Source organism: Trichechus manatus, unplaced genomic scaffold (genome assembly GCF_000243295.1).
Source record: "Trichechus manatus latirostris isolate Lorelei unplaced genomic scaffold, TriManLat1.0 scaffold00091, whole genome shotgun sequence".
NCBI lineage: Eukaryota > Metazoa > Chordata > Mammalia > Sirenia > Trichechidae > Trichechus > Trichechus manatus.
The window spans coordinates 4,580,707-4,595,581 of record NW_004444027.1 but is presented as its reverse complement, the minus strand read 5'-3'; the positions used below and the strand labels follow the sequence as shown (position 1 = coordinate 4,595,581).

Genomic DNA, 14,875 nt, shown 5'->3' with positions numbered 1-14,875 from the left:
TAAGTAAACACTTTATAACTTGGCTTGAAAAATGGCTTTTTCTCATTATGCAATTAATACAAACTCATCATAGGGAAAAAAAAAAAACCAGAAAATCTAGCAAGCAGAAAAATATAAAATCCCTATAATCCCCTCCAGCCAGAGGCTTGTAAAAAATCTCTCATCTGGCGTGACCCTTAACATCACTGGGCACAGCCTTCCCAGTCCATTTATATACCCGTTTATATACTCACATACGTGTGTATATATTACAAAATGGGATCGTGGTGTACACACTGTTGTCTACATGGCTTTCTCTTAAAATAGCATAGTACATTTCCAAGTCAATGGATACATTCCTGAAACTCTACTTTTAGTGGCTTCATGGGGTAGACCCAAAGACATAAGTGCCTCAGGTGACCAGCCAGACACCATGGCCTTCCTTGCTGCCAGAATCTGGGAATGCCACCCAGAGGCTGCCTGCTCCTCAGGTTCCAGGGAGAGGAGTCATTGCTCCTCTGACAATGCCAGCCTGGTTGGGTTTGGGAACAGTTCTGGTCTCTTCAGAGTGTTGACTAGTGGGATACCCCAGAGAGACCCCCCCCTCAACTCTCCTTTGAGTTAAGTTTCCCTCCTTTCTAACCAAGGTGAAAATCCAACTCTGACATGTCCAGAGCTCCAGAAGGCTCAGAAATTGCTCCCTGGTCACCATTTGGACCAGCAGAGATTACTCCTCCAGTTCCCACCCAGCACAGCTGATGGGGATAAATGTATTTTACATGTGGTAAGGACATGAATTTTGGTGGGCTCAAAGGGTGGAATGTTATGGATTGATTTGTGTCCTCCCAAAATGTGTCAATTTGGCTAGGCCATGATTCCCAGTATTGTGTGGTTGTCCTCCATTTTGTGATGTGATGTGATTATCCTTTGTGTTGTAAATCCTAATCTCTATGACATTAATGAGGTAGGATTAGAGGCAGTTATGTTAATGAGGCAGGGCACAGTCTATAGAATTAGGTTGTATCTTGAGTAAATCTCTTTTGAGATATAAAAGAGAGAAGCGAGCAGAGAGGAGAGGGACTTCATTACCACCAAAAAAGAAGAGCCAGGAGTAGAGCACATCCTTTAGACCTGGGGTTCCTATGCTTAGAAGCTCCTAGACCAGGGGAAGATTGATGACAAGGACCTTCCCCCAGGGCTAACAGAGAGAGAAAGCCTTCTCCTAGAGCTGGTGCCCTAAATCCAGATTTGTAGCCTTCTAAACTGTGAGAGAATAAATTTGTTTGTTAAAGCCACCTACTTGGGGTATTTCTGTTACAGCAGCACTAGATGACTAAGACAATGGCCTCACTCAGAAAGGACCTGGCAGATCCTCACCTGCACAGGGTTCTGGCCCCACCTGAGAGTTATTGAAAGGAAGGGGATAGATCTCAATATCAGAAAGGTCCAAAGGGCCCTTGCCTTTGCAAGCACTGAGGAAGTTGAGGAAGGGGTGGTGGGGGGATTGGGACCCTAGGATCTGGAGGATGGCACCTTGATCCTGTTGATGAGCTGAGGTCCCAGGTTCAGGATCAGGTCATTGGGGGAGGGGCACTTTGTTCTATCTGTTAGTTTGTTTGCACCTATCGTTTATTCTCTTTATATCTCCCCTGCCTACTTCTTCACTCTCCTCTCCTCTCCCCCTCTTGGCTGCTACAGGGCAGGATGGAGAATAAAGCTATGTACCTGCACACCGTGAGCGACCGAGATACTGGCTCCATCTTTGAGGAGCCCTTTGATGGCAGAAGCCTCTCCAAGCTGAACCTGTGTGAGGATGGTGAGTTCCTTGGGTTCAACCTCCAGCTAGGCTGGAAGATCTTCCCTGGGGATGGAAAAAGAGCCCTGCCTGGCCCCAAACTTGGCATTGCCCCAGGGCACTGGTGACCTCCTCATCTGATTCTGCATATTTTGAACTTCATGCTTTGAAAGTTTTTTTCCATATGTTTTCTCATTCATTCATCTCAACAAACCTTTGAGATCAACAAGATAGTTAAACCCATTTTACAGATGAGCTTGTTGAGGCTGAGAAAAGCATTAAGGATAACTCAGTTAGTCACTCATAGAGAAGTTCCAGCACTGAGTTTCCTGACTCTCAGGGCAGCAGTCTTGCCTTTGCACCATCTTCTCTTCTAAGTGAGTGAGGCTCTGATCAGACAAGAACATCCAAACCAATCAGCCCAGACCTCTCAAATGAGGAGCATCTTGAGTTCATCCTCCCCTTGGGCCTGAGGCCCCAGGTCACACCACAGGGAAGAGATTACCCATTCCAGTGACCCAGAAGGCACTCATCTTTGGGGACTGGTTATTTGCTAAAACGCTGGGGATTCAACTGATGTAGCTTCCTCAAGGCACTCAAAGAATTTTGCCAACAACCTGACTCTTCCATATCTAGAACAGAGTTTGACACTTAGTAGGTGCTTAATAAATGAATAAATGCATAAATGAATAGACTCTTCTTCTTGGCAGTGAATGTAGGAGAAGAAAGCTTCAACCCCATTTGAAAGATGAATAAAATGAGGCTTAGAGAAGGGTCTTGTGTAGACCTATGGCCAATCAGAGTCAGGCCTCGATTCAAATTCCTATCAAGCACTGGACTTTGCTTTACTCCACTCTGCTAACTACCTTTGTCTTGAATTTACTCAAAAAGAGAAATTACTCCCCTCATACCTTAACCCTTTCCTTCCATAAGGGGCTGAGTGTAGGAAGGAAAGCTGGTGACTCAGACCGGCAGGGGAGCAGGGACATTCTCAGCAGGTGGAGGAGAGCAGGAGATTTGGACTTCTGACCAGTATGCCTCCTTGTCCTGCTCCAGTGAACTGTCTGCCATTATAGCTATGCCTCTGGGTTCCAGTCAACAATATATTTTGAGTGCCCACAATGTGCCAGGGATGCTCCAAAGAGGAGTTAAACCAGCCCCTGACCTCAAAGGGCTTATAATCCCAGGGGAAGGGACTGGGGTGTGAACTAACCATAATATAACGCAGGTTAGAATAAATGTGATTATTAGCGTAAAGCAGGAAGAAGGCTTTCTGGAAAAGACCTTGAAGAGTGAATGCGATTTTATAGAAGAGGTAAGGAAAGGTATGCCGCTCTGAATTACTCCAAGTCAGAGCAATGTTTCTGTGAGGCTTGTGGCCACATGAGAAGAGAGGAAGGACCCTGGGGAGCTGGGTCCGTGGCCCCTGCTCAGCTCTCCCCATCAGCATACCTGGGAAGGTGAAATTGGCTTTCTGTAGTCTTGATCTAGCCCTCTGCCCCACCAACACATTAGCAAAGAGGACTGGTTTTGCAAGAAAGAATGGCGTACACAGAGTGGCATAATTTCAGGAGAGTCAGGGCCAGCCCGGGTTCCAGTATGGCAGGGCAGGGGGGCCACAGGAATGGGAGAGGCCTGGGGCGGGGGGATGGTACTACTGGGTCATCATACCCTCTTCCCCTTTCATCATATTACTCTCTGTTTTTCTGAATCCCAGGTAGGAAAATCTCATTTGGACCAGAAGGATTAAAAAAATGATGGTAACCCCAGATACTGTGCTTTCTGGGATCCCCAGCTGTAGGGAAAATCCATTCATGCTCACACCAATCCTGTGATGTGGAGTCCCTGGGTGGTGCAAATGGTTAATATGCTCCACTGCTAACCAAAAGGTTGGAGGTTCAAGTTCACCCAGAGGTGCCGTGGAAGAAAGACCTGGTGATCTACTTTGAAAAAAATCAGCCATTGAAAACCTTATGGAGCACAGTTCTATTCTGATACACATGAGGTTGCCATGAGTTAGAATCATCTGGGGGATATACCTGAGGCATGGGGGACATGGGGAAACCAGGAAGACTGGAGGGTTAAGACGAATCCAAAGACTTAAAAGCTTGTGAATTTGTGGTTTGACTTTCTTTCCTTTCCATTTCTAAGAGGAAAACCATGATCTCTGACTTGGGGAAATTCAACCCAGATTTGATCTGTTTTTCCAGGATTTTGATTCTGGAGAGACTCTGGAGAGAGTAACGGGAGAGAGAGAGGACAAGGCTGGCCATGGGGAGTGAGAGGCAGGTGATGGGAGAGAAGAGAGATAGAAAGTCATGGGGAAAAGTAGGGAGACCCTGAGTACCATTGAGCCAAAGTCAAAGCCACACCATGGGCCTTCAGTAAATTAAAGCTGTAAAGTGTTGGGGCTTATAGTCCCTTACAGGTAGGGAGATGGGGAGGAGGGCAGGAGAGGAGGTGCCTTCTGGTTTGAGGCTGGCCCTAAGGATGTTAGGATCAATGGAAGCAAAGTAGCCAAAGTGCAACCCAGATACTAAGATATGAATCAGAATTTATTGCTGGTGGGACCTTAAAGACGTTAGAGTTTAAGCACATTCTTTTAGAGGTTATGCATGGATAATGTCCTTTCTGACCAGCCTAGATCGCAAACCTCACCCTCCTCACCCCCATCACCTGCAACATGTATCCACAGGTCTGTCTGTGGTCTCTTGTTTCTGTGCCTTTGTACCCTCCTCCTAGAACATTCCCCCATCCTCCCCATCCCATCCCATATTCTCTACCTATTGGTACCCCATTGATCATTTGAAGCTCCATCCCAATACCACAGTTGATGCACGGGTATCTCTCATCAAGGCATGTCCCCGCTCTGGGCCTCGGTGTCCTCATCTCTAAAGTGATCCTCTGTGTTCCTGCTGGATGGGGGGTGTAGGAGGACACGAGGTGTTTTACTCTGATGTAGCATATACTGCTAGGTAGCATGGTAACTCATCCTTACTAGACCGTATGTTTCCTGAGGTTGGGGAAATTATTTTACTCTTCTTTGAATCTCTTGGTGCCTGGTACATCGTAGGTGCTCAAGAAATCTTTGGGATTACTGTTAAGTGACTTGCTCAAGGCTGCTCAACTGGTTATCAGCCAGAATCCAGTTCTCCATACTTGTAGTTCAGAGCTCTCCCTAAGAAAGGAATATGACCCATGTTGAGGTTGATGGTGCTAAGAACTAATTCCCCTCACCTCTGGATTTTGAACCAATTGAGAGATAGACTAGGAGCCAGGTGGGAATTTAAGATACAGTATATACCATGGTATTTTCAATTGCTTCACATGCATAAGAAAGCAGGACAATGAATAAGGAAGATCAAAGAAGAATGGATGCCTTTGAATTATGGTGTTGGTGAAGAATATTGAATATACCATGGACTTCCAGAAGAGCGAACACATCCGTCTTGGAAGAAGTACAGCCAGCATGCTCCTTAGAAGCGAGGATGGCGAGACTTCGTCTTACATACTTTGGACATGTTATCAGGAGGGATCAGTCCCTGGAGAAGGACATCATGCTTGGTAAAGTAGAGGGTCAGGGAAAAAGAGGAAGACCCTCAACAAGATGGATTGACACAGTGGTGCAACAATGGGCTCAAGCATAGCAGTGATTGTGAGGATGGCGCAGGACCAGGCAGTGTTTTGTTCTGTTGTGCATGGAATCGCTGTGAGTCAGAACTGACTCGATGGCACCTAACAACAACAGCAGTGTGCCTTATTCCTGGTGAAGCTAAATCCAAGGATGTGGCTTGGACATGTAGCTTACTATTACTCCTCCCAAGTTGAGACCTGGAGACATGTTCATGGGGAGACACTTACACAGGCAGCCACATGGAGCAGTAGTGACCTGCTCACTCCCTGTTGAGCACAGACCGGCAAGCATGAGAGCCTGAACCTGGGCATCCATCAGAGAATCAGGGATAACTAGGTGTCAGGTTGTGGCCACCTCCCCAGTCAGATGGGGCCGCCCTTTCTTGCAAAAGCTGAAGTGCTGAGACGTTCCTATTTTATGGATTTGGGCAGAAACTCCAGAGAGCTAAAGAAGTTCCCTGCCACAACTAGAGGTGGGGGTGCAAAAAGTAAGAGAGGAGGTGTGAGGGGGAGCAGACTTGTGCTGTGAACTGGGCAGGAACTTGCTGCCCAAGGAGCTTCCTCAGCAGAAAGGAAGGGACCTTACCATGAGAGTGTGGTGCCTGCTATCACCATTCCACTTCTTCAGATTACTTCTTGCTGTTTCTCATTTCTTCTCGCCTCTCCTCTCCTCTCTCTTTTCCTCTCCCTTCCTTTCCCCTCCCTCTCCTCTCCTTTCCTCCCACTCTGCTTTATTCCTCCCCGTTTCTCACCAGGTGAGAAGGTGAGGGATTGTCATGTGCCTGGTCGCCTCTGTCTCCTCCCCATGAGATGTCATCTTGCATATCAAATCCCTGATCCTTTCAGGCTTACCCCACATACACCCCCCGTGGCGTCTGTAGACCACCTCCCCTCTGTACTCCTTGGTTGAGCCATCTCTCTGGAACATGTCTTAGTCATGGTTATTTTCATCTGAGCCCCACGCTGGGAGGGAAGTCCCCGAAGGTCAGAGACCAGTCCTCACCTCTCTGTCTCCACCGGACAATAGCAGAGTTCCGCCTGCGATGGTGGAACTGCTTGGAAGGGCTAATGCCAGAATGCAGACTTCCCTGACCTTGGTGTTACTTACACCTCCCTTCAAACAGAAACCCAAACAAGGGGCCATATGGATCTGCTTTTTCGGTCTTCCCCTTCCCTCTCTCCTGGCTTCTTCTGCGCCACCCACTAACCTTTCCCTGTTCCCGCGTTTGTTTTCGCGCCTGTACAGCTGTGCGCCTCTACGTGGCGCCAGCGGGAGGAGGAGGCAGAGGGCTGGGAGTGGGTGGTGCTCTGGCTGAGGCTGGTTCCTCCGCTGCGCTTTCCGAAGGCCAGACAGAAGTGTTAGTGTCAGAAAAATACTGCAGTCATGCTTACTCCGTGGCCTCAGCCTCTCTGCCACGCTCCTGACATCATCCGCTCGGCTCCAAGTGGGAAAGTTGCAGAGGTAATGAGTTACACATGCTCCTTGCTGCTGTTGGACTCCTTCTTGCTGAGTTTAGGGACCAGGCTTCCCATCCCTGTGTTTCATCCCCGCAAAATTAAGTTATCCTCCAAGAGGAGTCCTCACATCCACCTTCTCATCAATCAAATCTCCCTGCTTCGCTGGGCTTAGCTGGAGCCTGGTGGGCCAGCTTCTCAAGGGCAGGGGTGAATTTCCTGGGCTTCACAAAGTGTTACCAGCCTCTACAGGTTGGAGAATCAGGCACAGGAGCAGAAGAACAGTGGAGATATTAGCTCCTTTAGCCTACTGCACACTCAGGGATCTGACCCTACCAAACAAGAGCAAAAAGGAGCCCTGGTGGCGCAATGATTAAGCACTTGGTTGTTAACAGAAAGATTGGTGGTTCCACCCCAACAAACAAGCAGCTCCTGGGAAAAAGACCTGTTAATCTCCTCCCTTAAAGATTACAGCCTAGAAAAGTCTGTGGATGCAGTTCTACTCTGTCACATTGGGGTCACTATAAGTCAACATCCGTGGCACCTAACAGCAGCAAGAAAACAGTGGTAGAATTCCTGCCTTCCATGTGGGAGACCCAGGTTTGATTCCCCAGCCAAAGCACCTCATGCACAGTCACCACCTGTCTGTCGGTGAAGGCTTGCATGTTGCTATGATGATGAATAAGTTTCAGGGGAACTTCTAGACTAAGATGAGTGAGGAATAAAGGCCTACTTCCAAAAATCATCCATTGAAAACCCTGTGGATCACAACAGTCAGATCTGCAACTGATCATGGGGATGGCACAGGATTGGGCAGCATTTCATCCATTGTGCATGTGGTCACCATGAGTCGGGAACTGACTCAATGGCAGCTAACAACAATTCTTATAGAATAGCACAGCTTTCTTAGTGGAATGGCAGAAATCTGGAGTTAGAGCATTTCAGCAAATCCAAAGGCCCTGGTGGGAGTGTGCCGGGTGGGCTGGGATCAAGGGAGGGAGGAGAAAAAAGTAAGACACAAGCAGAGAGATGATGGAAGACAGGATATTGAAGACCTGGTAGGCCAGGCAAGGACTTGAGCTTTTCTTCTCAGTGAAATGGGTTTTGAGCAGAGAAATAATATGAGCTGACATTTTAAAAGATCACTCTGGATTCTACGTCAAGAGTAGACTGAATTGGACAAATATGGGAGAAAACAGTCCAGGTAGGAAGCCATTGTATAATCCAGGTGAGAAATTTTGGTGTCTCAGAACAGTGAGATAGCAGTGGAGGTGGGAAGAAGTGATTTAATTCTGGGTGTGTATTTTTCGATGAAAGCTGACAGAATTGGCTGGCAGATTGGCTATGGCGTGTAAGAAAGCAAGAAGGGTCCAAGGAAGGAGCGTGGGTATGCACCAATGCTAATAGGTCTAAGAGTCAGGGAGATAAGAGGCAGGAGGCAAAGGAGACTGAGAAGGAGCAACTCGTGAAAGAGGAAAATGAGAGAGCATCGGGTCCTGAAGTGAAGAGAAGGTATTGAGGAGAAGGGCATGGCCAATGGTGTCCGGTGCTGCCGAAAGGCCACTGGCTTGAGCCATATGGAGGTCAGCGGTGACCTTTCGAAGGCAGGTTCACTGAAGTTGGGGTAGGGGAGCCTTATTGGTGTGGGTTCAAGAGACAATGGGAACGGAACAATCAGAATGGAAATAATGAGAATGTTGACACAATGTAGAAAATGTAACCAATGGCACTGAACCATATGTATTGAAATTATTAAATGGGAACCTAATCTTTTGTGTATACTTTCACCAAGAGAGATCAAGAGAAGTTTGTTTTATTTTTTTAAGATGGAAGAAATAGCGGTATGTCTTATGCTAATGGAGTGATACGATGGAGAGGGAAACACTGGTTAAGCTAAACTGCTGCAGGTATGTCCTTTAGTAAGTAAGAGGAGATGGGACCTCATGTACAGTCAGGGGTGTCGGCCTGAGCTAGATGCAAAGGCAACTCAAATATAGTGACAAAAGGCAGTGTGTTGCCCAGACGCAGGTCAGTGGTTACATGGTGGTAGGAGCATATGGAAGCATTATGGCTTCTGTTTTCTCTGTGAAATAGGAAACCGAGAATGAAGGTTGGGGAGGAGGTGTGAAACACGTGTCTAGGAGAGTGAGAGTGTGAATGGACAAAGGAAATGCAGCATGCTTGCTGGACGGCCTTAAGCACCCACTTGGGTTGAGTCGTCATAAGTTTAAAGTAAGACCAGTTAGCATGGTGGTATGTTTTTCTTCTTTTCCAGCTATACTCGGGGGAGTACAGAGTTGGCAAAGCGTTAGATTTAACCAGGGTGAGTTTTGTCAAACAAGTATGAGGAGTCAAGAAAAGGGCACGGGAGTTTAGTGTATACTGTTGTTGTTAGTTGCTGTTAAGTGGGATACAATTGATGACGACCTTATGTATAACAGAATGAGGCCTTGCCTGATCCTGCAGCATCTTCCCGAGTGCCTTCCAACCTAGGGGACTCATCTTCCAGCACTATATCAGACAATATTCTGTTGTGATCCTCAATAATTTCATTGGTTAATGTTCAGAAGTAGATTGCCAGGACTTTCTTCCTAGTCTATCTTAGTCTGGATGCTCCACTGAAACCTGTCCATCATGGATGACTCTGCTGGTATTTGAAATGCCAGTGGTATAGCTTCTAGCATCACAGCAGCACACAAGCCACCACAGTACGATGAACTGACAGATGGGTGGTGCTTAGAGTATATGTAAGAGCATTTGCAATGGAAACATGCATAAGAAGGGAAGGAAGGACATGAGGGATGAGAGATGGTAAAAAGGCAGTAGAATCAATAGTTTGTAGGTTCTAGTGAGATCCACATATTTTTAGAGAACACTAGAGTCAGGTTACTAGAGGGTGTGAATTAGGAAGATAGGAGGTGGTGGTTATAATGAAGATGTTTGAATTGGGATTAAGAAAAGGTTTCAGTTATTGGTCAAGACACTCTAGAACAGCAGCGACCAGTAGAAATGAAATGTGAGTTATACAGACAATTTAAAATTTTCTAGTAGCCACATAAAAAAGTAAAAAGAAACAGATGAAATTCATTTAAATACAGTAATATATTTTATTTTACTTAACATACCCAAAATATTATTTCAACATAAAGTCAATATAAAAATTATGTAATCAATACAAACAATATATATTTTTTTTTATCATACTGGGTATTCAAAATCTGGTGTATATTTTACATTTACAACACCTGTCACTTTTCAGGAGCCCTGGTGGCACAGTGGTTAACTGCTCAGCTGCTAACCAAAAGTCGGCAGTTCGAATCCTCCAGCTGCTCCTCAGAAACCCTATGGGGTAATTCTGCTCTGTCCTATAGGGTCACTAAGTGTTGGAATTGATTCACAGTGAATGGCTCAGGTAGGGTGGAGGTTAGCATCTGGGAGGAGAGGAGTTCAAGGAGGAGCTAGGACTGGAGATTTAGAGAGTGATGACAAGCTGGGAGAGGGGAAGGGTTAGCAGATGATTCGGGCGAGGAGAAGATACACAGTCTTATGACCTGGGAGTCCTAACTGGGGCTTTTAAGGGAGGAACGGGAGAGAAAGGTCTGGAGGTAGCAACCAGGAACAAAGACACTCACCTAGCCCGCCCCTGGGTTGATGTATGAGGGGAGAGGGCAAGGAAGCAGAAAGGAGAGTCGGGCTTCAGTTAGAAAAAGGAAGTAAATGGTTCAGTGCACAGCATGAAGAAATAAGGGGTTTTGCTGATGACTGACTGGGAGTTTCAGGGCCACAGGGGGAAGGCTTCAGGAGTTGGGGTGGGGGGAGATGGAGTCAAGAGGGAGGTAAACATCACTGCTTGGAGATTCCAGTGTGAGTGATGAGGGAGTGCTGGGAATCCTGTAGCTTCTTGTGGGGCTGATTTAAACCAGAATCTAGGGCTTATTGAGGATGATCCCGGTGTCTCAGGGCAGAAAATGATGTGTTTGGGGCTGTGAGTGCTTGCCAGGAGCACACAAAGTTTTGGGGCACGGTCCTCCCCCAACGTTTGCCACCATGGTATGTGGGTCAGAGGAGAGGTGGCCCTGTCCTGGAGCACTGGGAGCCCTGAAATTCACTTTGCTCTTGGTGGCGTGGAGGCCAAGGGAGGCCAGGGGCAGCTCAGGGAGGCTGGGGAGGGGCACCAGGGGTCCAATTAGAAGTGGTAATGACACAATGGCTCCCTTGATTGAGCACCATGGTGCAGGCAGGCGCTGTGCTCAAGGCCTTAATAAATTGTCTAAATTAAACCTCAGTATATATCATTATTTCCAGTTTGTAGATGAGAAAATGAAGTCTTAGGTTAACTAAATTGCCCAAGGTCACCCAGCTAGTCAGAGGTAGAGCCTGGATTCAAATTGAGGTCTGTCTGGTCTTTAACCCCAACCCTTTGTCACAACTCAATTCTGTCTCCTCCAGTTCCAGGCCTGGAGTCTCTGTATAGTAGAGATGTGGTCTAGCACCAGCAAGGGACTATGAGAGCTGTAGGGTTACAAGGTTGTGGCCAGAGAGCGAATTATTAGGGTTTAAGGTTTCAGAGGTGGAGGAGCAGTTCTGGGCAATGACGAGGTTAGGGTGGGGCGTGGGAATAAATGACTAAAATGCAGAGGACAGACGGAATGAATTATCCTAAGTGGTGCTGCTGGCAGGAAATAGATATAAATTCAAATGGGTTTGGACAAGAGCATAATGACAGGGTCCTAAATGATTTGTGAGAGAAGTCTAGGATACTAACCCTTAAGACTGACATCAGGTCAGAGAAATGCTCTGCCCCTACCCCATACCCCTTACTATCTCCTGGGGCTTCTGGCCTATAGTCAAACCAGGTGATCCCGGGCATAGTTAAACTGTAAAACAAAACACCAGTTGCTGTGGAATTGACTCTGAGTCATGGTGACCCCATGTGTATCAGAGTAGAATTGTACGCCACAGGATTTTCAGTGGCAGATTTTTCCAGAAGTATATTGCCAGGCCTTTCTTCTGAGGCACCTCTGGGTGGACTCAAACTGCCAACTTTTCAGTTAGCAGCCGGGTGTGTTAATTGTTTTGTACCACCCAGGGACTCCAGTTCAACTGTAGGTTTTGGAAAATATAAATACATCCGTGAAGAGGGGGCTGGCAGTGTAGAGCTAGCCTGGGATACCCCCTGTAGACATGGTTATTGGTTAACTTTAAGACCCTATCAAGAGCTGACTGGGAGCTGGTGATGGCCTCACCTTCTGCACAGTGTCCTGACACCTGCCCAGTCCTGGAGTCTCCCACGAGCTTGCCTTCCTGCTTCCTTCTCTCTGGCTTGAGGGAGGACGCTGGCTCTGCCCTCCTCTACTGACACATCAGTGCAGGTTACTTTCAAATTATCCACAGCCCCTTTGGAAAGCACAGGGAATCTAATTGACAGAGGAAGGACTATGAAGATAGGACATACTATAGGCAGGAAGGGGACGATAACAGCAATTAGGTCAGGAGGGGAGGATCAGTAAGAATGATGGAGGCAAGGGGAAGTGGAAGACAAGCTTTGCTGTTAGGGAGCCATCCATCCTGGTTTGTAGGAACAGTCTTGGTGTATGCCTGCTATTCCTGCATATGGATAATACAGTCCTCTTCACTAGTAAAAGCATTTCTGTTTGGGAGTGATGTTGTAATTTGTCCATAAGTAAGAGTGAACTTGACCTTGTCACCCTTGTTGTTGTTAGTTGCCACCGAATCAACTCCAACTCAAAGCGATCTTAATGGAATGAAATATTGCATGGTCCTGCGCCATCTTCATGATCAGTGTTTTTATTGTTGTTAGGTGCCATCCAGTCGGTTCTGACTCATAGTGACCCTATATACAACAGAACGAAACATTGCCTGGTCCTGTACCATCCTCACAATCGTTGTTATGCTTGAGTCCTTTGTTGCAGCCACTGTGTCATTCTGTCTCGTTGAGGATCTTCCTCTTTTTCGCTGACCCTCTAATTTACCAAGCATGATGTCCTTCAGTAATTGATCCCTTCTGATAACATGTCCAATGTATGTGAGATGTAGTCTCACCATCCTTGCTTCTAAGGAGCATTCTGGTTATACTTCTTCCAAAACAGATTTGTTCATTCTTTTGGCAGTCCATGGTATATTCAATATTCTTTGCCAACACCACAATTCAAAGGTGTCGATTCCTCTTAGGTCTTATTCATTGTTTAGCTTTCGCATGCATATGAGGCAACTGAGAATACCATGGCTTAGGTCAGGCACACCTTAGTCTTCAAGGTGACATCTTTGCTTTTTAACACTTTAAAGAGGTCTTTTGCAGCAGATTTGCCCAATGTAATGTGTCTTTTGACTTCTTGACTGCTGCTTCCATGGGTGTTGATTGTGGATGCAAGTAAAATGAAATCCTTGACAACTTCAATCTTTTCTCCATTTATCATGGTGTTGCCTATTGGTCCAGTTGTGAGGATTTTTGTTTTCTTTATGTTAAGGTGTAATCCATATTAAAGGCTATGGTCTTTGATCTTCATCAGTAAGTGCTTCAAGTCCTCTTCACTTTCAGCATTTGATTTTTTGACTGCTGCTTCTATGGGTGTTGATTGTTGATCCAAGTAGAATAAAATCCTTGACAACAACCCTTACCGAACAAGTTTTATCCTGACATCTTGGTTCCCTGGTCCCCCTAAGACTTCAGTTCACTCTGCCAAACTGGAATACCATTTCTTCCTTCCAAAGTTATGATGATTCCCCAACCCTGACCTAGGGGTGTGTATTAAAATGTAAATATAACATCTTTAGTATTGTAAGCATTTCCCTGGTATCTATGGGGAGATGTCTTGAACATACAGATTTATATCATGGACACCTGAAGGGGTTGGCAGACTAAAGGTAAGAGGAGCATTGTCTTTCCACTCAGTGAGTGTGAGAAGAGTCTGTCTACCTGACTGATGACCAGGGCAGCCTCTGGTATCCTTGGCTTGTTGGGTGTGCCCTTTCTCCTCCCTTCTAGAGTGAGTAAATGAGTTATGTTTTGTGATCAGGAATATAAAAATTGGTGTTCTTGCTACTCTATTTCTAGTTAAGTTTTCAGAGCTACCAGGCTTTGTTTGTAGTCTAGATCTTAGAATCAAGGATATGATGAAACATTTTTGAAGGGAAAAAACTCCATCACCAGTGGAAATCTGGAAACAGAGCAGTCCCTGAACTGTCAAAGAATACAGAGGGAAATTAAGTGGTTAAGACATGGACATTTCCTGTCTTGGGCTCCCTGGCCTGCAGTCTCTGTCTCTGGGACCACCAGCAGAGATAAGGCAGACAGACACGGAGTTCTCCCCACTGTGTAAACCTGAAGCAGCATTACTCTCCATATGTGCATTTCACTGGTCTTGGGAAAGGTTGCCTGTAGGAGTGGTAGCTGCCCTTTCCATGGCTGAACTAATGGGCAGCAGAGCTGGAGTGTGACAGTCAGCATTCTGAACTACACCCTGCTCAAGAAATGTTTGCTGAATGGGCGAATGGTCCTGGTCCTATTCCTTCCTCTGACGCCTGACTCGCAGTCATTACCCTCACCATCACCCCTTCTCTTGACCCTCATTTCCTCCTGTGTACAAGGGTAAAAATCTCCACTCTGCCGCTTGCCTTGGGAAAAGTCACCTAACCTCTTGAGCCTCAGCTTTATCATCTGCAAAATGGGAATAATTATAGCTATCTTCTTGGTGATTGTAGTGTTTAGAAGTATTGTAGACAAAGAGCTCAGCCCAGAGCAGGCACTTAGGAAATGGTAGCTGCCACGTTGTTGGGGGTTCCAAAGCCTAAACAGGGAACACACAGACAAACCACTGGCTTCGAGTGCACAGTAAATCTGTGTTTAGTTTATTAGTTTCACTAGCCTACAAACAGCTAACAGACATTAAACAAACACCTGCTGTATGCCAGGCCTTGTGGGATACAGAGATGAATAAAACACAGACCTTGCCCTCCAGAAGCTCACCCTCTGCAAACCTGTGTTTTGTTCAT

General features: G+C 46.3%; 1 protein-coding gene across 1 annotated transcript in view; it reads left to right on the top strand.

Moving 5' to 3' along the window:
• The first annotated feature begins 1,674 nt into the window (after window positions 1–1,674).
• The window catches only part of SCARA5 (scavenger receptor class A member 5), a 136,902-nt gene continuing 123,701 nt past the window's right edge, over window positions 1,675–14,875 (top strand). The window contains exon 1 of the mRNA XM_004382184.2: window positions 1,675–1,795. Coding sequence (XP_004382241.1) covers window positions 1,684–1,795 — 112 coding nt within the window. The 5' untranslated portion in view covers window positions 1,675–1,683. The remainder of the gene's footprint in view (window positions 1,796–14,875) is intronic.